This window comes from Antrostomus carolinensis, unplaced genomic scaffold (genome assembly GCF_000700745.2).
Source record: "Antrostomus carolinensis isolate BGI_N321 unplaced genomic scaffold, ASM70074v2 scaffold4440, whole genome shotgun sequence".
NCBI classification, from domain to species: Eukaryota; Metazoa; Chordata; class Aves; order Caprimulgiformes; family Caprimulgidae; genus Antrostomus; species Antrostomus carolinensis.
This window is the reverse complement of record NW_010290376.1, coordinates 14,456-37,010: the sequence shown is the minus strand read 5'-3', so window position 1 is coordinate 37,010 and position 22,555 is coordinate 14,456. Positions and strand designations below refer to the sequence as shown.

General features: G+C 38.9%; 1 protein-coding gene across 1 annotated transcript in view; it reads left to right on the top strand.

Moving 5' to 3' along the window:
• The window catches only part of TRIM66 (tripartite motif containing 66), a gene marked incomplete at its 5' end in the record, with an annotated part of 47,432 nt that extends 25,145 nt beyond the window's left edge, over positions 1-22,287 (top strand). The window contains 12 exons of the mRNA XM_010172742.2: positions 799-1,673; positions 2,682-2,843; positions 11,409-11,681; positions 11,890-12,118; positions 15,309-15,369; positions 16,090-16,264; positions 17,033-17,340; positions 18,839-18,962; positions 19,718-19,792; positions 20,948-21,100; positions 21,707-21,916; positions 22,231-22,287. Of these exons, the coding sequence (XP_010171044.2) occupies positions 799-1,673; positions 2,682-2,843; positions 11,409-11,681; positions 11,890-12,118; positions 15,309-15,369; positions 16,090-16,264; positions 17,033-17,340; positions 18,839-18,962; positions 19,718-19,792; positions 20,948-21,100; positions 21,707-21,916; positions 22,231-22,287 (2,702 nt within the window). The remainder of the gene's footprint in view (positions 1-798; positions 1,674-2,681; positions 2,844-11,408; positions 11,682-11,889; positions 12,119-15,308; positions 15,370-16,089; positions 16,265-17,032; positions 17,341-18,838; positions 18,963-19,717; positions 19,793-20,947; positions 21,101-21,706; positions 21,917-22,230) is intronic.
• Between the last annotated feature and the right edge of the window lie 268 nt (positions 22,288-22,555).

The following is a 22,555-nucleotide window of genomic DNA, read 5'->3' as shown; positions in this document are numbered from 1 at the left end:
TGCCTTACCCAGGAGGAGCTGGGCTCAGTCATGCCTGCACTCCTCAGATCCTTTAGTATCTTGGTGGCCAAGGGACCTGAGCAGTGCTTGAGACACTTACAATTAATGGGCACAAAGATGGCTTTATGACATTGACTGTATAATAATTACAGTGTTATTTATATAATTAATGTGCATACTGTGACTTTGTTTCCCACCAGCTATAAATTTCCCAGTGGTAGTGGATTTTTACAGTAAATCCAGTTTGGTGGGCTGATCAATGGTCTAGAAGATTGGTTCTCTTCCCATTCTAAGATATTTAAAACTAGATGGAGTAAAACACTATCAAAGGTATTACAGGGAATAGTCTCTTGACTAAAAGCATGGACAAGATCAGTTCATAGGTCACTTCTATTTCTAGCTTTTATGGTTCTCACCTACATTACATCAATCTCTTTTATTTTTGTCACTTTCACCCTAGAAGCAGTCTTTTGTACCTGTGCTTATGGATGAGAAAATATGCTCATACTTTATTAAAAAATGAAAGTATAAGCCATATCCAGCAGTTAAAATAAGTTGAGGTCAATTTTTCAAAGCATTTGCTGGTAATTCAACCATGAGTTCCACTGACATCAGTGGGAGTTTGGTATGATTTTAAATCACTGAAAAATTTTGAAAAATTTGTCTTGAAGGTATACTGAAGGACTATTTGAATATCTTTTATATTTGAAATGAAGACAAGGAAATGGCCACCGTTCAGTTTTTATTGTGTAAATTTGTCAAGATCATAGGAGGGAATAAATTTGCTGCTTTTTCCAGGAGGATTCACTATGGAAGGTGGACACATTTCTCACTCAGATGTGCTACTCTGTGGAAATGTGCAAGGATTACAGACCTCCCTGTATCATGGGCACCGTTCACTAGCATCACAGCTGGAGCCTGTGAATAGCCAGCCACATCAGTTTCCACCTGCAGCCCAGTGTCCTACACCTGTATGTTGCTCACACTGCCTCAGTGTACCTCATACAAACAAAGCTCAACCTTCTTACCAAGACATAAGCCGCCATCAAAATTTTCGACAGCCTCCTGAACTGCCTCAGCAGCACTTTCCTCTGCAATACAGCATGCAGCAGCATGACAAAGAGCAAAGGGGTGCCCCACAGCCTATGAAGGTAACACAGTCTGGGCTGGAGCAGCAGTCACAGTCAGAGCCAGAGAATGTGTCTGGGAGGATGGGAAAGCATGCGCCATCCCAGCAGCTGCAGCACACTGCGCCCCTGGGTTATGCTGTTGTATCTCATGAGGCTCATCCACAGCCATTCCGCACACAGGCTTCTTTGCAGACATCAACTGTGCAAGTGCAGCTTGGTCACCTCCAGAAGATAAAATCTAACCACTTGCAGCAGCCACCGCAGCAGCAGCAGCAGCTGCCACCAGCATCGCCACCATCAGGTCAGAATGAGAACACTCACAAACAAGTCATCCAGCAGAGCCTGGACATAATGCACCATCAATTTGAACTGGAGGAGATGAAAAAGGACCTGGAGCTTCTTCTGCAGGCCCAAGGACAGCCCAGCTTGCAGCTGAACCAAGCCAAGCCACCTCAGCATGTTCAACAGACCATAGTTGGTCAAATCAACTACATAGTGAGGCAGCCAGCCCCAGTTCAGCAACAAATCCAAGATGAAGCACAAGTACGTTCTCTAAAAGTTTTTTCCTATTGCATTTAGTCAATGTAAGCTCAGATCGGAGGCGCCTTTGAGATTTAATGTATGTGGTTGAACTTTCTGTTGTTGTCTTGTCTATGTTTGTATTCAGCAGAGGCTTCATGCCTCATGCAAACTGAGGCAAAATTTTCTGTGAAGTGCTGCATAAACAACCTGGATCTCAAAGATCTGAATCCTTAAATAGACAAGGTGAGCAGCAAGTGGTGATGATAAAAACATCATCATTCTTCCTTTGTGTATAGGCAACTGGAGGACTGCAGTAGTCTCACTCTCCATTTCATCTCCTTTTTACTGGAAACTTTAAGCCCCAAGTCCTTGAAAAAGATTCCCTTTTGATTCTGAACAATTAGTGAAAAGAGAGTGAAGAACACTTTTTTTTTTTTTTTTTGGCTGAGAATTATTTCCCATTCTACCAGTAACTGCTCTCGCTACTTCATCATGTCCTTTAAGATTTTTATCAGTATTCATACATGCTGTTCTGTTACAGTTTTGTCAGCAGGGCTAATCTCTTCCCTTTTACTCTGTTGGTAAGAATCCTGCTTTTGAAAAAGGGACAGTGCTTGGTGGTGAGCCTCCAAACTACAAGGCAGATAAGGTGAACAAGGAGGTGGCTTTGAATGTCATTCAAAACAGTGAGGATTGTAGCAAAAGAGTGGCTGGGACTTCCCGTAGTGTAAATTCTGTGGAGTTCCCACCTTGAATAACTCTCAAAGTGGCTTAACCTGTAGGGGCAGACTGCAGACTTCTTGAAATAGCTGTACATTTCAGCAGCTTTATTGATTTTTATTTTTTGATTCATTAAGGATTGAGAGAAATCTTTCTCTATTCAATTATCTCTCTACTTAGGGTTACTTTGAACATCTTTGTTTTAGAATCTTTCTAGTCTTGTCATATTGTATGCTGTGAGTTGATGTGAATTTTTTACCATTTATTTCTGAGATTTTGAAAACACAAATTCTTAATTGTGATTTGTAGGTCTGTGAGAGTTCCACTGAACCTGATGCCCAGAAGCCTGTAATTCCTCTTGACAAAAGTGATAGTCCCTCCCTGTCACAGTCACTAGATGAAGAAGCCAGTGTCAGCAGTCACTCCCCTGAGAGCATATTGCAACGGTCAGCTTTCCAGCCAGTGAGAAAGGTATAAATAACTTTTTTAAAAACATATGTTTTAAAGAGAACATGATTTGGTAATTTGACTATAATATGGCATTGGAATTTGCAATCAGGTAGAAAAAAAAAATACAGTGAAAGTCGGCATGATGATGCCATAGCCTAACCCAGTGTGCATCTCCCAGTGTGCATCTCCCAGTAAGGTGCCTACGCCCTGTGCTGTAACCAGGACCAGCAACTGTTCTACAAGCTGGTCGTGTTTAGATCTGGCTGGCACGATTTGATTGTTAAGCATGAACTGATACATAAATAGCAGGTAGAAAAAAAAAATACAGTGAAAGTCGGCATGATGATGCCATAGCCTAACCCAGTGTGCATCTCCCAGTGTGCATCTCCCAGTAAGGTGCCTACGCCCTGTGCTGTAACCAGGACCAGCAACTGTTCTACAAGCTGGTCGTGTTTAGATCTGGCTGGCACGATTTGATTGTTAAGCATGAACTGATACATAAATAGAAGACCTATTTCTGTTCAGTCTCTGTCTCTAGGGATTTAACTATCATGGTTTGCTAACTACTATACTAGCAACAGTTAATCTGGGGGGGGGTTTTTTGGGGGGTGGGATTTGGAAGCTGCAAAGAAATCTGCAATTGCTGAGTTAATCCTGTAGATGTGATGGAATTTCTGGATCGGGCTGTATCACAGCATTGTGAGATGATGCTCTTTGTCTCTGAACTTTCACATATGGAAACAGATCTTAACCTCTTGTGACAGAGCACAGGACTGAGGAAAGCTATGCAAATTTTCTAGGATGGGGCTACCTTTACTTTAGGATACGACTGTAAAAATTGAAGATGTATATTTATGGCATGAGCAAGACCATGAACCTGAGCACATATTTGCCTTGTAATGCAGACACACCCTCAAAGTGATTTGTGAAAATGAATGGTGGTACTAACCAACCAGCTTTCAGAGGCTTTTTCTATATGCATATTGAAGAAGCTGTTCTTTGTATTCTGGACCTGTAAAGGAAAGTTACTCCCAATAGCTTAATCAAGAAAAGTCAGAAAGAGGGAAGAAAATGGAAGCTGGTGTGCAAGAGAGACCAATGTAGTTCATTGCTGTACAAGTTGAGAAGGCAGCAAGAGGAGGATACTCCTAGGAAAAAAAAAAAAAAAAAGGAAATTTTTCTAATGGTGCTGAGAAGTGTATGCTCTTGTGCAGAAAGCACGGGTGTCTCTGGTTTTTTACTATTTTCCTGGTACCTCTGCAAGAAATGAGGGCATTCAACACTACTACAATTCCCCATCTTTGTATTTGTCTCTTGCAATGAGCTGTTAGGGATGAAGCCATAATGCACTGACAACTTGGGCAGTGGCTAATTAGAAGTGATGAAGGAAAACAGCACAGTAAGGAAGCCCTTGAAATATATTCTTCATGAACACTGTTTAAAGATGTCTGACTGCTTTTGCTGGCAATTAGATCAGTTCCTATTTAAGAACAAGGGGATGTGTCTATTCATTCTCATCTCTGTTGCACCTGATTAAATATTTTCACGCTCATCTCCAGACAAAGATTCCTGCATAGGATTTTTCCATTTAATTTCATATGGCCTGTACTCAGAACACTTAATGTCTCTCAAGTTCTTGGAAGACATGGAAAAAGTAAATACTGCACTTGGAAAATACAGCGGAGATAATGGCTAGAGAAACCTTTTGCTACCTGAAGAAGAACTGTATTCTGCCTTTTGGAGAATGATTGGTATTGGACTTCTTGGCCTTGTGTTGCAGTTCTGCTGAACTCTGACAGCCTTCGTTGTGCGCAGCATTCCTAGTGGAGTAGGTAATTCTCTGGCTGCTGAGATCCCTTCATTGAAGAGAAAGTGTGAACCAGGAGGTAGCAAAACTCAGAATTAACTGTTTAGTGATATGTCTGCCAAGATCTGTCAAGAAAATAAAAGCTTCCATTAGCCCTGTGGTTTCCTTTATTTTGGAGGGGGACAAGGCTTGATTGCGCATGTCATTAAACATCTGTGCTTTAGTTTTGAAACGTGTTTACAGTATGCATTTGATACTATTGACTGATAACTAGATGAATTGTTTGAGTATGGGATCATATTTATGGATGAAGTAATATAAAGCAGATGCTATTAATAGTTTGGGATAACAACGTTACTCATAAACGGGGAAACAACAAGTACGTTATTCAGATCATCCCAGACAAGTGCTCGTACAGCCGTTACACCGCGGTGTGAGGCACTCGTGTGCCATGTGAGTGCCTTTGAGTTCAAAGAATGCCTCTTCGAGTTATTCTGATGAGTGCTGTTTTAGCTCTTTATTGATAAGCAGAAGCAGAGAAGCATGGATGAAACACTTCACACACTTGTAAAATGTCCTTGTGTGTTACTTTTCACCATCTATCAGAACAAAAATTAAATCTAGCTTCACTGAGCAGATGGAATTTTGGCTTTCCGGTTGTATGAAGTCAGGTTTTCTAGCTGGTGTTGATAAGAAATATTGGCATCAGGGCTACTGCTGTCTTAGAGTTCAGAGTAATTCCTGTCTGCGCCCACCTGCTCTGTATGCATGTGTATAGTATAGTCTCTAAACGTGTAACTTCAGTGATATGTGGGCTTGTTTTCATTTGTTTCACTCTTTTTTGAACATTAATGGTGATATTTTATCAGCCTTTTTGATTTTCTGTGTATTCCTCTAACTATTCTTTCGTTGTAAATTGAATTCTTTGTTCAGAATAAATGTTTCTAAACTTAGACCATTGATTGTTTGATACAAGTACTGCACTTAGCATAACTTTGGGCTTGATTAGCACCTTTTAAGAATGCGACACTAGAGAGTGAAGTTTTCTGTCTATGTGCAAAATGGATATAATTTTCTCTTCACACTCTCCTGTCAGTATACTTCACTCATGTAGCTGGGGCCTCTCTTTTGGATTGTGGAGTTCTGTCTCCATGCCTGTCAAATACCCAGCCTCTCCAGTAAGAATGCCAGCAAGACAGAGGGGAGATCTCAGAATGATTTTGTGATACCTGCACTTTTGTTCTGGGGAATCATGCCAAGCACCAGCAAACATTTTATACAAGCAATTGAATTGCTAAGTTGTAGTGTGAAGGAATGAGTACTCAATTAGATTAATAATTCTGTGGAAAGGGTTACCAACCTTCTACAAACATAAGATCCTTATGTAGTGTGATATTGAGTTATTAATTTGTGCACAGGACTGGAGAGGTATTCTGGAGCAGAGGCAAGGATATTAAGATATTTATAGCCTAATTGTGTTTTCAGGAGTAATAAAGGGCATACAATCCCTGTTTTTCTTACATATACCTAATTGTCATTTGTGGCTGTGATGAGCAGGAGGTCTAAAGGCTGTACCTAGCGTTTGAAGAAATGTCATAATTACTGTACATCTGTAGCACAAACTTGTAGTCTGAGCCTTAGGTACTGCTGCAACACGGAGTGGTGTTGTTGCAGGGCCAGCTGGGCATCTCCTCCTCAGACTGCGTAAATGCACCTCTTTCTCTGGTTAGGAGCAAGGCCTTTACTTCTGGGAGGGAGGATTCCTTGTCTTGTCCAGCTGTTGGGTTGGATCCTGGGCAGTGGAACTCTTAACCATCCCCACTCCTGACTGGCTTGGGCACTCATGGTTCTGCCTTCTGGGACACTGATCAGTTGTAAGTAGATTGAACAGTGTTTGTCATACTCGGGTTTCGTTATGTTCCTTAGCAACCTTTGAGGGTTTCTCCCCTTGAGCTATTATTTCACCTTCTGCCTAACATAAATCTCTGAATATGTCCTGCACTGTATTAGTAAATTATTACTAAACAGCTCTTTCTGTTAATTTATAGCTGTAGCCAATAGCAGATGCTTGGGAAAGGGTATGAGAAACAGACAAAATAAACTGATCCTTTGATGACACACTATCCCAGTTTCTGATGGGCAGTGTTTTAGGGACTTTCTGAACTGAAGGTTGCACTCAACTGTGTTTTGCTGCTCGTCATGGAACCCTCCTCTGTGAATTTGTCTAATCCTTTTTTTGAGTCCATTTTAATACTATTGGTGTCCTCAACATTCTGGAGCAACTGAGATTTGCATTGCTTGGGAAGTTCCTCTGCTTACTTTAAGTTTGTTGCCTGATAATTCAGTAGGCTGCCTTTCTAGTTCTTGTGTTGGGAAAACCAGTGACTTTAATATCCATATGTTATAAATCTATATCAAATTTCTTTACAAACATTTCTTTTTGAAGCTGAAAAGTGATTGCTGGTCTCTTCGGTGTCTTTTTTTTTTTTTTCCTGTACTTTGGTCCTTTATATTTTTGGCCATTTCGCCTATATTTTGTGGTTTTGATAAATCCTTTTGAGACAGGGTGACTGGAAACAGTAATCAAGGTGCAAGCACATGGAAATTTTATATAGTTTTTAAATACTGATTTTTGTATTGTTCTTTTTGATTCACAGTAAGTCACTGCTTCTTAGTTCAAGATCCTGGAATTTGGGGTCCTGCAAATTCCTAAAGTATCCGAGTATTTTCTAACTTTAAAGAATTGAGCTGCTTACAGCACAAAATGTGTTCATTTAAATGTAATTAGGTACATTTCCCAGAATGTTAATTTAACAAAAGCTTTTCTTTTGACCTGGAAAAAAGAATAAATAAAACATGATGCTGCTTGCTCTCTGCAATCTCTTCCTCCTTCCGCTTTAAGCCAGCTCCAGTTTATTCAGACAAAATAAGGAAGATTTGGATTCTTTTTCTCATAAAACATAGAATCCTTTGGATTCTATTCTGAAATTGGGAAATACGAATAGGAAGCTCGTGTAGACTGTGTTATCAGTGCTGCTGTGTGCAGTGAGTTAAACAACTGGATTGGAGTAGTACATTTGTTTAACCTCCTAGCATAATGAGCTGCCAGGGGGATTGCTCCACTTAATAGCAGCCGTTCATTACTCTGCAACCATTTGCAGCGCGTTATTTCTCTTATAGCAAAGAGAATTGGTGGTTCCTAGTTTTAGCTTTCTTTATCTGTGACACTTAATGTCAACAGCCTTGAGACTTTGCCAAAACAATCCTAACAAATCCCAATCCCAGTGTTTCAAGGTAAGTATTTGCTTCTCAGAATTCTTCTGTATTAGTGCTGCATGTTTACACTGGACCTTTTAAAATGCAACAGTGATCAAATAAATATTTGAACTGAAAAATATGTTTATTTTTTATTCTCTGAAGACACTTTTGCATGTTCTTTCTTCTTACCTTTCACTACCATAGCTATGAAATTTGTGGTAGAAGGCATTTTGGGGTGGTGATGCTGCTGCCATTATATTATAAATATCATCAGACCAAAATTAATTATGAGACAATGAGAATTCCATTTATAATGTCACAGATGTAGTTTGATGTGCCAGGCTGTCCATTAAAATGTCAGAAGTTTCAAAATTAACCTACAGCTGAAGCCACCCTCTACTCAGGAGCACAATTAATGCTTGTTGTTGTTCAAAGGGTGCATTGTAAAAGCAATAGAGTTTTTATAAAACAGAGATCAATTCTTTAAAGGCATCCCATTTGCAAAAACTAGCTGAACTGTCAAGGGAAAAGAGAAATTTTTGCTAATGGCAAAAGAAATGATTATTTTAGGGAGTGAATTAATAGGCTATTAATGAGCCTTGTTCCCAGTGCATTGTTCACTTCACACTTGACAGCAGCTCCATGGATCAGAATGGAATGTGTCTGTTCTTAACTGTGAGTTTTAATATTTTGCACTGAAAGATCATAATGTTGCTTCATCATTAAAATAACCACAAAATTAACTTTTGCCCCAAGGGAAAGACAGATGGCAGTTTGATGGCCTCATTATTCTTTTTTCTTTTTAACAAGAGTAAGGTTTTATATTGGCTTATATAATCTAAAAAGATCTCTGAAGAAACTGATGCTAGCTAGAAGAGTGAAAAAGATATAACTGTATAATGCAATTAAATTTCATCTTTCTAAAAATTTTAGTTAGGATTAAGTCTTATGTATGTACCTATTGCTTTTTTTCTGCAGTAAGAGTTGTCCCAGTGACTACTCCCAGTAAGTATAAACTTGTCTCACTGAAGCCAGGAGTAATCCTACCACTGTCTTCGTAGGGCTAGCACTTTGCCTGCAGTGTGTACGGTTACACACAGACTGGTCTTCACAAGGTCAGGTCTCAATATGTAATAGATGATGGCATGCTTTTGTGGCATAAGTAAAGGGAGATACGTGTGGTGACCAGAGGAAATGAACAGCCAGGCGGTCTGCAGTTAACTTGCTATGCAGCTTTGGGTGGTGTGCCTACCACGTGTGCCTCAGCATGCCCCCTTCCAACGGAGCACAGCATTAGGTAGTTCCTATCAGTTCAGCCAGGAATTGGTAGATGCTTCATGCTTTTGAGAATCTGGGTAAATAAATGCTTAACTGCCTCACAGGGACTTAATTAATGATCACAATGTTTAGGTCAAGCACAAACTCTGCTTATTTGTTTTATTTTCTGCAAGTGATGCGAGAACAATTGACATGTTTATTTTGTTTTCTGAAAAAGTCTTGTGATATAAAGACTGATGGAATGAAAAGGAAAATGTGTACTCGATAGGCCCCATTTGTCACTGCACGTGCAGGAACCTGTCACAAGCAAATTATGACAGCAAATGAACATTTTTGATCTTTGTGGACTTCTTTAGCATGTGTGACCATGAACACTGGATTCCTTTCTGACCTACATATATTCCTTTGGTTTGAAACCTGAGCATTCTCAGGAAGGCTCTGTCAGACAAAATATATGGGAAAATTGTGCCTCCACCAATGCATTTCCTCATTTGCTGTGTTCTAGTTCTCAACTCAAATGTAAAGTGGGTGGAACGTATCTGACTAGTTCTACCTGGTTCCAATAAGTAATTATAACTCAGATAGCTTAGATTCAGGGACATTGGTTTGCCTCAAGAGGAGGAGAATGGCCAATACTCTGGCTGCAGAGACCCAGTACTCTCTGGGCTGCTTCCTACATGAAAGGACTGTTTACAGACTTACTAGAGCACTGCAGGGTGGAATGACACAAACCTTCCCTAGCACTGCAGAAGAGCTGACCTCTTTCTGTCTCAAATGCAAGCTATTTTGTCTCATTGAATATAAGTGGTCACAGTTCAGGCAAAGCTCCTAGTGGAGTGTCTATTGCAAATTGAGGAAAATGAAATTAAATTACATCCTTAGGTGGAAATTAACATCTATGGTCAGAGTGTTCTCTTAGCACATAGGTGATAAGCATTGCAAGCAGAAGAATTCAGGACTGACTTCTTTGGCATTATGTAGGATTTACACAGGCACAACTGGCAGCTCAGTCTAGGCTACTGATTTACCACTGTTGGATTAAAATGGACAAAGGTATCAAAATCCAAAATGGAGTAACAGTTGAGAAAAATACTACTTAAATCTAGGAAATGGGTCCTGTCTCAAATTCACTTCTGAGTCACAGGCTCCTAGCAGAAAAATAAGTACAACAATGAAATTAAACTCTAATTCAGATGCAATCAACACATTTCTTTTTTCTTGATTTATATTACAGTGAGAGCTACTTTGTACTTTTGACTTTGTACAGCAGTCAAATGAAAAGAACTTATTCAGTCAATTATCAAGGGTGAAACACCAATGAACTATAATGAAATAAATTGAAAATTACATATTAAAGTGACACAGACCTACATATTTCTTAAAACTCCTTATATTTGCTTTATATGGATGCTAGAAGAGTCCTGATTTCAGTACAGTCACACATTTCTGGATGTAAGGCAGCTTAAGGAAGTCGTCTAAATGGGTGGATTAACTTTATTTTGCAGTATTTCTGTGGTTTTGACAGTGACAAATCGTGAGTCAGTAGAAAATGCATGTTGCTAAAACAATTTCAGAGACTTTGGTAAATATTCCCTTTCTTTGGAAACTAGACATGTACATCTTTTCCTCATTAGTACATGTAGGAAGTTTCTGGATTTACACTATGATATTTAAAGGGCAAGTGCCTTAGGTTTTAATGGGACAGACTCACTAACTAACATAAAATTTTCAACATAATTAATAGTAACAATAGTTTCATCCACTTGTGCTAGATATGACTCTTGTTTCTTCTTTATCTTCTTTCTGAATAAAGTGATCTGAAGATTTTTGAATAAAATGATAACATTTCTTATCTGCATCTTATTTCTTCTGGAATAACTTAACAGAAGCTAGTAGGGATTATATCAAAGATCGGTTTAGTACAATATAGTACATGCTTAGATTTTTCATGAATTGAGGGGTGTTAAAAATCAGGATCCCTTGGACTGACCAAAGGAAGATATTTTTTGTAAATCACAGAAGGGTAAACTAGGTGTCTCATTTTTCCAGTTTTCAGTTTAAAGGTGGAAACTTTTGGAAATGTTGTAAGATTACAATGGATACTTTCAAGCCCTCTTGACACAACTGGTTGATTATGCATTGCTGAAAAAGAGTGTCTCATCCATTATAGTCAGAATAATAGCATTTTGCTGCTGAAGAGCTTATTAACTTACTGGGGTTTTTTCCTTTTTTCCTTTTCCCAGCGTTCGGCATCCTTAAGCATTGTGGGCTTTTCAAACGGTTTAGAAATGGAATTACCTTCAACAAGGTTATCTAGCTTGGCCGATCCAGAGACACAGGGTGCAGCCGCTGTGACACTTGGCCCACCCCTGAACGCCCTTTGTGACTGCGATGATCCACCAGAGTCTGTGTCCACCTACAGCCTGGCATTGGGCAGAGCTCCAGGTGACCTGAACCCTGGGGCGACCGCTGGCCTTGCACCAGGTGGTGCACTCCAGGGCAACACTAAGTGCAAGGTAGGAATCACTCAAACTCCTCTACTGAAAGGGAATCCACTGTCATTGATAGCACATGCTGTTGTTAGTTAGTCAGTGAAAGGCAGATACGTCTTTATGTAAGTAAAGTTTTCCTTATCTAGTATTTGAAGGCTGATTGCAAATTATTTTCTTAAATTGGAAGTAAGAAAACTAATACTAAAATTTGGTATTTTTTTTTCCCTTAAAGCTGGAAAATGAAGAATTCAATACTGTAGATTTTCCTCTAGAAAACAGTATGGCTACTGCTGAGCAAGATGTAGTTAACGAATTAACTCTTTCTATGCAAAAAGTGCTGGAAGAACCTATTAATCTTTCAATCAAAAAATCACAACATTGCACTTCTCCTTCTGAACTGCTCGGCAATACTTCTTACCTGCCTGTGGATCCCAGAATGAGACAACTTAGAAGCAAAGAAGGTACCAGGCTTTTCATTATTTCCTTTAGGTTTTTGGTCTTTATTTCTTTCTTTCTTAGCACTGTGCATTGCAAGCATTGCAAAGCAGTATGCTTATTAATGTACTTACATATAAATGTGCATTTCCAGGAAGCTTCAAATATTATCAGAATACTTATTCCAATGGAAAAGCATGTTTGATCTCATTTGTGGAGGAAAAACATAGAAATTTTATGCATTGAATTTGTAACATCATTCATCTAAGAACCAGAAACGAGGGTGTCTGTGTGAAGTACCTGGACTATTAGTTCTCTCAGAAGTACTCCTGTTAATGAGACCTGCAGTTATGATTGTTGAAGAGCTGGTTTGAAGAGTCCAAATTAAATTAAAAAAAAAAAAAATCTTCCGAAATGTAATGTACCTTCTGCTAAGTCCTTCACATCAGAAGCATAGCAAATTTTTATTAGGGTAATATATTGCACAGTACGTGCTTTTGCTTGGCTCTGTCTACTGTGGAACATTCCCTTCAGCCAAGGCCTAGTTCTTCAGCCTTAATGGAGAATTAAACCTTACTTAACTCTTTTCATGGGCAAATTGCCAGCATCCTTGTGCTACACTGTAAAGCCTCATTCCTGCAAACTCTAAAAGTCAATGGGACTATTCATGCAAGCAAGGGATTGCAGGATCAAGCTGTTATCCTGTGACTTATGCCAATATTTGGCTGCTTTTCTCTGTAAAAGATGAATTAGTATTTCTATCTCTGTGCTGTATTTTTATTCAGAGAATTCTAATTAGTACAAAGGAGGCCTAGCTCAGTGAGCCAAGGAAATGTATTTGTCCTCTCTTATATGTACTATGCCAAATTGTGACAGTTATGCCACAATCATTTGTGTGAGTTGTAAGAATCAGGCACACCCCTACAAAGCTGAGCCTCAGTCAGACTTAAGTGTCTCTGAGAGGAGCAGCTTTGTAGTATCTGGTTTGGGTCTTGTGACACTACGCACAGCAAGCAGCCCCGACGTACAGAATCTCACCATCTGTAACAGATGCTACAAATTTGCTCTGTGCCCCAGGATGAAAAGACTAGAGCTTTTAATTCAATGCTGCTCCCTTTCCACAAGGAAGGATCAGGAGTGAGCAATTCCCATCCCATGCTCGCTGTTTAAAGGTGTGCAGTGAGGGGAGACCTGAGGAGATACAGTCACCATATGCAGTGTGCACCAGTGGGAGAGATTAACTCTGTTGCAAAGGCAACATTACCTTTGCCAGCAGCTCTCAGTAGGACTTACTGGCTTCAGCACTGCTGTTCTGCCAAACCCCACTGCTTCTGGTATGTATCTCCAATGACTCATCCTTTTCTAATATCAAATCTAAACATTTGAGTTTAATTTACAACAAAATACTTCTTATACTAGCCCCAAGGGATGTGGTAAAAATTGTACATCATTTCATCATTTTCCCTCTTACAGCCACTTTTCTTCTTATCATGGCTTGCATAAACTCCCTCTTCTCCTCTTGTCTTTCCTAGACTAAACAAATCAGATGTTTTCAGTCTCTCCTCATGAGTCAGAGTTGTGATTTTTTTAAAACCACCTCATTTCTGCTGCGCTATTCTGGGTTCTCTGCAATTAAGGAGTGCTGCCCGCAGCCAAACGCAGTGCTGCAGCTGAGGCCTCTGGGATGCTGTGTAGGGTCAGGGTATCAACTTCTTGGGTTTTAAGTTCCTCACTGCTGGTAGTACGCTGCAGGATGGCATTTGCCTTTTTTGCAGCAGCAGCAGCATTATGTGATTGACTCTCATGTAGTGAATGGTCCACATTAACCCTTAGTCTGTTCTACATACAGTTCCCTAGTCAGCTGTTTTCCTTCGTGATTACATTCATCTGATCCTTCATAAGCATAATACTTACAGTTATCTCAATTCAGTCTTACTGATTTAAGAGATTTTTTTTTCCCTCTGATGTATTAAGATAATTTTTAAATTGCAAACATTCTCCACAGTGTTTGCAACCCCTCTAGTTTGGTGTTTTCCACAAATTTTATAGGTACTATTATTTAATGAGCCAAGTTGCTGATGGAAATGTTGATTAATATTAGGAACCCAGCACCACTGGAGCATCCTCTGGCTTGACAGCGTGCAACGAGAGCTGCTCCTTCATCTCAGTCTGCAGTCACCCTTTAGTAATTCTGTGCCGAGCCATGACTACCACCCGCAACAATCACAAGTGAATAACACTTTAGCAGTGACATGAGATGCACCTTTCCTTGTCAGTCTTGATAGTATTGTGTTTCCTCTGGCTGGGAACAACAGAGTATCTTAGAGGCACATTGCTTTCAAGCCATGGGTTAGGTACCATTGACCTGAGATAGATTTTCTTTTAAAAAGCTTGTTTTCCTGGCACTTACTTATCTACAGATAGCCATGATATTTGGCTTGTTTTCTTGTTGTCTATGTCAAACTAATTCCTAGCAAAAGAAGAGGTTACTATGAAATTTGTCAGTGGACTGGTATTTATGAGGGCATCCACTTGGGCATTCATCTCTACCCTATTCCTTCTCTCCAAAGTTGTTTTGTTAGTCTTGTGTCTTGTATCAGTCAAGAGCTACTACTACTTGCATGTTTATATAACAGATAGTTTTGAATTTATACGTTTTTGTGTTACATCTGTTGGAGGACAGCAAGGAATCATGCAGTGTAGCTTTCGTCCCTCAGTGGCAGATGGGAGGACACAATTTCCTTCCTGTTTTCAAGTAACTAGAATTATCCAGAAGCTTCTTAGCATGGAGTAGGAGGCTGCACAGACTTCCAGAGCCTCAGGGGTTCAGATCTCAGTAGGTTTGTTTTTCACAAGTGAAGGCTGTATAGCAAAGAGGATTGCTTATGTTGTTCTATGTATATGCACGAATGTGACGTGGCTGTGTACAAATATAATTCCCTGGGAATGTAGCCATTTTGGCAAAAAGATTTTGTAAAGTCTCCTTATATTCAGTACAGAAGCTGTGGTTAAAAGCAAAGAGAAAGACAAAGACTGTATCCCAGAATAGAAAAGAGCTCGCACATTTCCTATACATATAGATGAAATGATTCCATAATTCACTTATGATATCATATTAAACACCAGTCAGAAATACATGAATAGTGAAGTACTTTCTACCCTAATCTGATTCTGCTATTATAAATATTTTATTCATTTTCTTATCTTCTATTCCAGATTCCAATAACTGTGAAAAGGAACATTTTGAAATGGATATAGAAAGCAATCAGAATGTCAGGTAACAGTCTTTTTTTATACTAAAGCACTGGCCATGAAATTTTATGCATGTGTTTAGAAAATTTGTCATATTTAATGATAACGGAGAACTTAAAAAAATGCAAAATTCCTTATAGATAATAATTGTGAACGTTTTAAAGTATTATCTTAAACTAGAAAATAACAATTTAAAAGAAGTGATGAGTTAATGTATTTCTATTATTCTGAGTAATTTTCCAGAATGAATAAATTTTTGCAAACTTATCTCACTTGAACAATTAGAAATTGTTTAGCCGCAATTAAACCTAAGAAATATAATGGGAACAGGATTTACATTATCTTAACAATTTTGTAAAATTTTGTTTTCACTACTGCTGTGATAATACTTTAAAGTAAAGTTGATGATTTACTGTGTTCCTGTTTGAAGCCAGCCACACTGAAAAGTATCAAGCGTAGCTTACATTGGAATAATTAAAACAAAAATATATGGAAGAGGGCAAAGTTTTAGCACAGAAGTTAGTAATGCATTTATGGCATATGATTAATTTAAAATTATTGCATTCACATTTCTTACAGAATTGGTGTGTGAAAAAGGTCTAGATTTTCAGCATTTAGTTAGCAGAGTCACAGTTACAAAGGGAAAGGAACACAAACAATAGTGCATGAAAAATGTTGAAACTGAGTAGGAAGGAGAATTTTGTGGAATATGATCGCATTTAACCACGTGTCATTTTGATTGCAGAGCTGGCCCTAAGAAGCAGAAGATTCCCTATGTGCGACTGGAACGTCTGAAGTTATGCACATCAGAAGCTGGGGAGCTCCCAGTGTTTAAGCTCCAGCCACAGGACAATGAGCAAGGGAGCAACTTCCTCCTCGTAATTGAAAGTGGGACCCAGTCTTCAAGTATGTCTGTAAAGGTGAGTGGAATTTCCTTGAGGCTTTAACTGCTTTCTCCCTTTTATGCCACTGGCTTGTACCTGCAAATTTCTGAAAGTTATTTTATAGTAAACAAGTCTCTTGATTCATTTCATCTTTGGACACTTCTGTGATGGGTTGAAGTAATAAAAAATGCAGCTTTTAGTTTGCTGTGTAGCTCCCTGATACTTCCATTTCTGAAAAGTCTGTCTCTGGGATTGGATAGCTGTAGTGTTTTTGTATTCTAGCAAACAACCTGGCTTGTCTGCCTGGTTATGAATATGGGATAAATAGCTTAAAACTGACTCGAATATTTGAGTGATAGGAACTGATTCCAGAAATCAGAATGTAATAGATTTTTAAAAGCTTTGTATTCTATTGCTTCATTAGAATCCAGCATGTGAACTTCTTTCCACAGAAGGAAATGGGAATTTCTGGTGGGAACAAAAAACTATACTCTTTTTTTTTTTTGAGCTCTTTACTGTAAAATTTGCAAATAAGATTATAAAGTATCTTGCTTCTATCATCTGTGATATGAAATCTGTACAGCTCTCACAGTGCTATTACATTGTGGTATGTAATGACTTGACCAAGGTGACTTGGCCAGCCAGTGGCAGACATTGAGTTGGGCGTGGGGCCTGCTGAACCCTAGTGCCCTCTCCAGCAGAGTTCACTGCAGAGAAACCAGTTTGTCTGCAGATAGCCACTGCTGTTATACTCTTATGTATGAAAATGATGATTTTATGATCCCAGATTTTTCTTCCTTCAAGATAAAGAAAGGTAGTCCACCTGAAGGACTGAAATCCAAAGAGGAGAACTTGGAGAACAGAAAATTTCTCATATCCCAGGCTGAAGGACAGACACTATCTCCTCCTGCAGATACTCCATCTCTTGATCAGAAGCTCAGCAATGGCATCTCCATCATGAAAAAATCTCCAGTCACTCAGGAAGTCAATACAATTGAAAATGAGGATTTCTGTGCTGTGTGTCTTAATGGAGGAGAACTGTTGTGCTGTGATCACTGCCCCAAGGTCTTCCATCTCTCCTGCCATGTTCCAGCTTTGCTCAGCTTTCCAGTGTGAGTATGTATGACATTTCACTAATGCGCTCGGTTTCTGCTCACTGCCTTGGGGCAGCATATGTCCTCAGGGGTGTATGTGCCAACCTTATGCAAGGCCAAGGACCACATCTCTCACTTGCCTTTTTTGTCACTTCTCTTACAAAGAGAAGCATTGATGAATTATTAACAAGAACTGTTTCCAGCCATGTATGCCCTTTCTGCAGTTAGCTGGCCACTACAACAGAGGAAGTGGCAGACCTGAGCTTTAAAAACATTCTTATGACTTAATGGAGAAAAATAAAATCCTAACTCTTGTGTGACATCTGTGGTGCAGATGTCAGCTCTTCCCTGCAAGAACAACAACTAGCACAAGGAAAGGGCAATCAGTGAGTTCCTATTCAGTTTTCCAGTCTGTTTTATGGGAAATTTAGGATTATTTGGGCTTTTGTGGAAATGTTTAGGACATTGATTTCCCCAAGACATATGTTCCCTTGCAACTTGTCACAGATAAATTGTACGCCACAAAGAGCCAGAATTAGGTATATGTCCACATACCAAACTTTCAAAGTGAGACTGAATAATGTGCATTACTGGTGCTGTATAGTTCTGAATCCTATTATAAGTCATTACAGAGCTGGACCAGCAGCTACTTCATTTGCCAAGCCCAAATAACTGTCTCAGCTGAGAAAAATATCTTATAAGATATTAGTTTTGAGATTCTGGTTTGGTTTTTCTGTCACCTCTTGCCTTTTTACTCTTACTCTAATAGCTAAGTCATTATTAAACCTCTAGTTTCAAAACAGTGTGAAAACTATGTTTAAATTTTAAAATAAACTTCCTAGGCAAACTTAAATTCTAATGAAGTAAATGGATTTTCTCAACTCAAGTTCTATATTTATAGTTATTTAATAGACCTTAATCTATAGCTATTCAGGCCCTGATGTTGCAGAAGTTGCATCACTGCCTTCATGAAATTATTCAAGAAGTTTCTGAAAATGGATCTACTAGGAAGGACACTTATACCCATGTAGAATTATGTTTATTCAGTTTTGGAAACTGTGTACTAGCATGGATCATGACCTTTTCCGATAATGTCGATTTCTTAGATAAATGTCAATTATCATATCAATTGATAATAAATATATCAATTACCAAACTGATTTTGTTTTGTCTTATGACCCAATTGTTGGTTGTTTTACCTTAATATTTTTTTAAAGACAGCACTTGAATCAATGCAGCTGCACACACTGCTGATACATGATTTCAGACACTTACTATTTTGTCTTCTCTTTCTCTATAACAGAAAAAGTGCAATTAGTAGGATCTGAAATTATTGCACTTCTAATGAGATTCAAACCTCTTGAAGAACATCTGGTAAAATGAGCTTCAGATTGCCTGCTATTGTAATGCTAGTTAAGGATGAGACTTGTTTCCAAATACAGTGATTCCTGAGGTTTGTTATTTGACAAGATTGCTTACAAAATTTGACAAAAGTTTTTGGTTTGTTGTTCTGTAGGGGAGAATGGGTGTGCACACTGTGCCGTAATCCAATGAAGCCGGAGGTAGAATATGACTGTGAAAACACACGCTACAGCCACAGTTGTAATGCACAATATGGCCTTGATGACTATGACCAGAAGGTGGGAATAACTATATATTGTACTATTTACAAAAGGATATATCATCTCAGCATGAGGCTTTGCCTCTTCACTGGAAAGATGACTGTTGTCACTTGGTTGCTACTTGAATGTTTCAGAGTAGTAAATACAACAGAAGCATTGTTAGTATTCAGTTACATCATTCCCTTCCATCTAGACATTGCTGTTCAATTTTGAAATGAATGACACATTACAGAAAGATGAAACAGGCAGATCTGGAATTCCTTTCTGCTTTGAACATGGAACTCACACTCAGCAGCAGAACAAACTTACTTTTTTGAAAAAATCAAAGACTGGTCTAAGTATTTTACAAGTTAACAATGATTAAACAGAACTGTTTTCATACAGTACTATGAATTACATAACTTACAACCATTTGTATGAATAGATATGAAGAGTGTGAAACATTTTCTATTTAACTGTTTCCACACTGTTGCTGCCAGGAATAGATCTGGACTGCAGAAAGGAAATAGTGATAGTGATGAATTCCCAAGAGTTTCCAGGAAAGATACATCCATACAAAAATTTTTACATAACGTTTCTTTTCTTGCTTTCAAAGCTATAAAAATGCTGTGAGGCAAAATTCCTTCCAGCTTAGAGTGAAGTGTGCTATTTTACATCAGAAATGCACAGACTCATGAAAACTTCCCTTGTTGTTCGTATGATTGATTAACTAAGGGCAAGATTGAAACTCACTTATTTTGAACTGAAATGTATTTCAAATTTGACCTCTACAGAAGTGTGAAAAGCTGGTGCTTTCCCTGTTCTGCAGTAGTATGAGCCTCCCATTCCATGAACCCGTCAGCCCCCTGGTAAGTATTGCACATGCATGAGTCAGAGGGAATCCAAAGAATCCTCTGGCACACCTTTCCAGTTTCTCCTTTGTGTTCTTGGAAGATACTAATTAGCTTTTTTTTCCTAAACAGTATGGCTTCCTAGGGAAGGGTAGGTGTTTCCCTCTTGCAAGTGCTTTGAAGGTACCAGGTCAGAGGCAGGTAAATGCTGGCCAATGTTCTCAGGCCAGGTTTGGGTACCAATTTAAGATGCTGGTAGGATACTAAAGGTATATGAGGGGTTCCAGTGATTAAGAAAGTTGACTTGCTGTATACATGGAGAATGTTGCACTGTCATAAGAGAGGTCTGCTTTAGAAATAACCCTGGAGTCCCTCTTTTCTGGTGTTTTGCACAAAGGTGGTAATAAGACTGTGTTCGGGGGAAGGTAGAGACTGCTGTTTCATCTGTGTACTCAACATTTGCAATATTAACTGGCTATTTTAAGGAAGATGTGGTTTCATGGTATTGTAACAATAGAACACAACGTGAAACAAGTTGGAGGAAAAAAATGAGAGGAAAAAAAAGATTTTGTGTGAAGGAATAGTCCAAATAACAATATAAAAAACATACCACATAATAAAGCTTGCAATGAACTCACGGAACACATTACCTAACAAGTAGGTTTTCACCCAGAAGATTTAAAGAGTGGAATATCCTGGTAGCTGGTGCCCATTGAAAAAGATTTATGTTGAACTTGAAAAAGAGTGCACAGTAGCATATTTTCAGTCACTCTTGGCAGACTACTTCCCCCAGTATCAGCTGCCAGTATCTCAGCACATTATTTTTATAACCACTTGGGGGAAATGTTAGCTAATTGTCAGTGTTACATATATTATTGATTATGGTTAAATGATGACATTTATATCTGGGGATAAACTTTAGAAAGTGCGAACAGCAGAGTAGTCACTGAAGTGTGCTATTTTCAAGATCACTCTTGCAAGCCAACATGCTTTTAATCAAACCAAAAAGCACCCAGGAAGATGATGTGCAAGTGTGGGCACCATAAAACTAGAGCTCTCTTTCTTGATGCAAGGAATCCTCTGCAGTGACTTTTGTCCAAACTTGGGACATCCCTTGGAGAGGGAATGTTTTAATTTAAAAGTTTACACACCTGCATTTTATTCTTATTGCAGGCTCGGCATTATTATCAGATCATCAAAAGGCCAATGGATTTGTCAATCATAAGAAAAAAGCTGCAAAAAAAGGACAAGTCCCACTATTCTGCACCTGAGGAACTTGTGACTGACGTGCGTCTCATGTTTTGGAACTGTGCAAAGTTCAATTATGTAGGTTTCTAATACGCATGGTTGGGACAATACAAACCAGAGGGTTGCTCTTTCAAGCTGTCACACTGGTGTAGCTATTGATTCTATTGAGATAAGATACGGGATTGTGAGAAAGAGATGTATTCATCAGTTTGACTCCTTGGAAATGATATAACTTTTTTTTTTTTTTTTTAATGACAAAATAGAGATATATATGGATCTGAGAACTTGAGACACATATGGATCTAAAATTAAAGACAGACATCTTAGACAACTTTTTTGAATGACGATGAGTATTCTGTGAGAAGCCAGTCATAGCCAGCAAAATAACTAGAGAAAATTCAGATGCATAGAAATTCCCAAGCAATAATGACTGCTGTTCTTTCTAGTTCACTGCCCGTCTCTTTTTCTTAGAGGTGCAGAAATGTATTCCTTAAGAACAGCATCTGGTTTTTACTTACATTGTAAATGCAGAGGGACAAATAGGCCATAGAAAGGGTGCAGGAGACTAGTGGAGATGTAACAGCCAGAGCCAAGGCGAGACATTTGGGTAGGGTAGTCATTTGTTTTTGATCCTCGATGATTTCTGTGTGCAGTAACACTCAATGGTTATTTGTTCTCTTACAGCCAGATTCAGAGGTTGCTGAGGCTGGACGATGCCTAGATGTGTTCTTTGAGGGCAAACTGAAGGAGATTTATCCAGATAGGCATTTTCCTTCAATGCAACAAGAAGACTCTGATTGTGAAGAAGTGGAGAGTCAGAAGAGCAAGATGCCACCCCAAGATTTTCAGTGGCCATCATACGGACAGGAGCCTAAAAGGAGACGGCGCCATGCTGTAAGATTGCAAAAGCAAAAGCATTTGGTTGCTAAGTGGCCACCCTGCTAATTCTGTTTACAGCTACTGATGGGAAGTTTTGACAGGGCTGAGTGGGAAGACTGTCAAGCTTCTGTCACCGAGATGTGATCAGTTCTACAATTTTATGTCGAGATCTCTGAGGGGAATAAATTGTCAGTTGTGTATAAATGTGTGAGCATGGACAAATGAAGTCTCTCAGGCCACACAGTTATCTTCCTAGCAGAAAACTCTGTCAAGATTTTTAAAAAGACTAAGCCCTCTAGCTATTCACTGTTTGTTTCCTTTGTACACAGGAAAGTGAAAAAACTAAAAGAATGTTTCAGCCAGCTAACAGCCTTCCTCAGGTATGACCTCCTCAAGATATGAGATTTGCTATGAGGAATCCAGCAGCATAACTGACAGAGTTAAGGTGTGTGGGAGGAAAGCAAAGCACTTGGGCTGTTTATTTAAACTCTCCTAATCTGCTGACCATATGCCTTATATCTAGATGTGGATAGATAACAGATCCAAAGTGTTTGAATCTGTCAATATTCAATCTGTTAAATTATGTATATGTTTTGCAGTGTTTACACTGAAGTGCTAATGTTTTGGTGATAGGTAATGATGATTAATAATAAA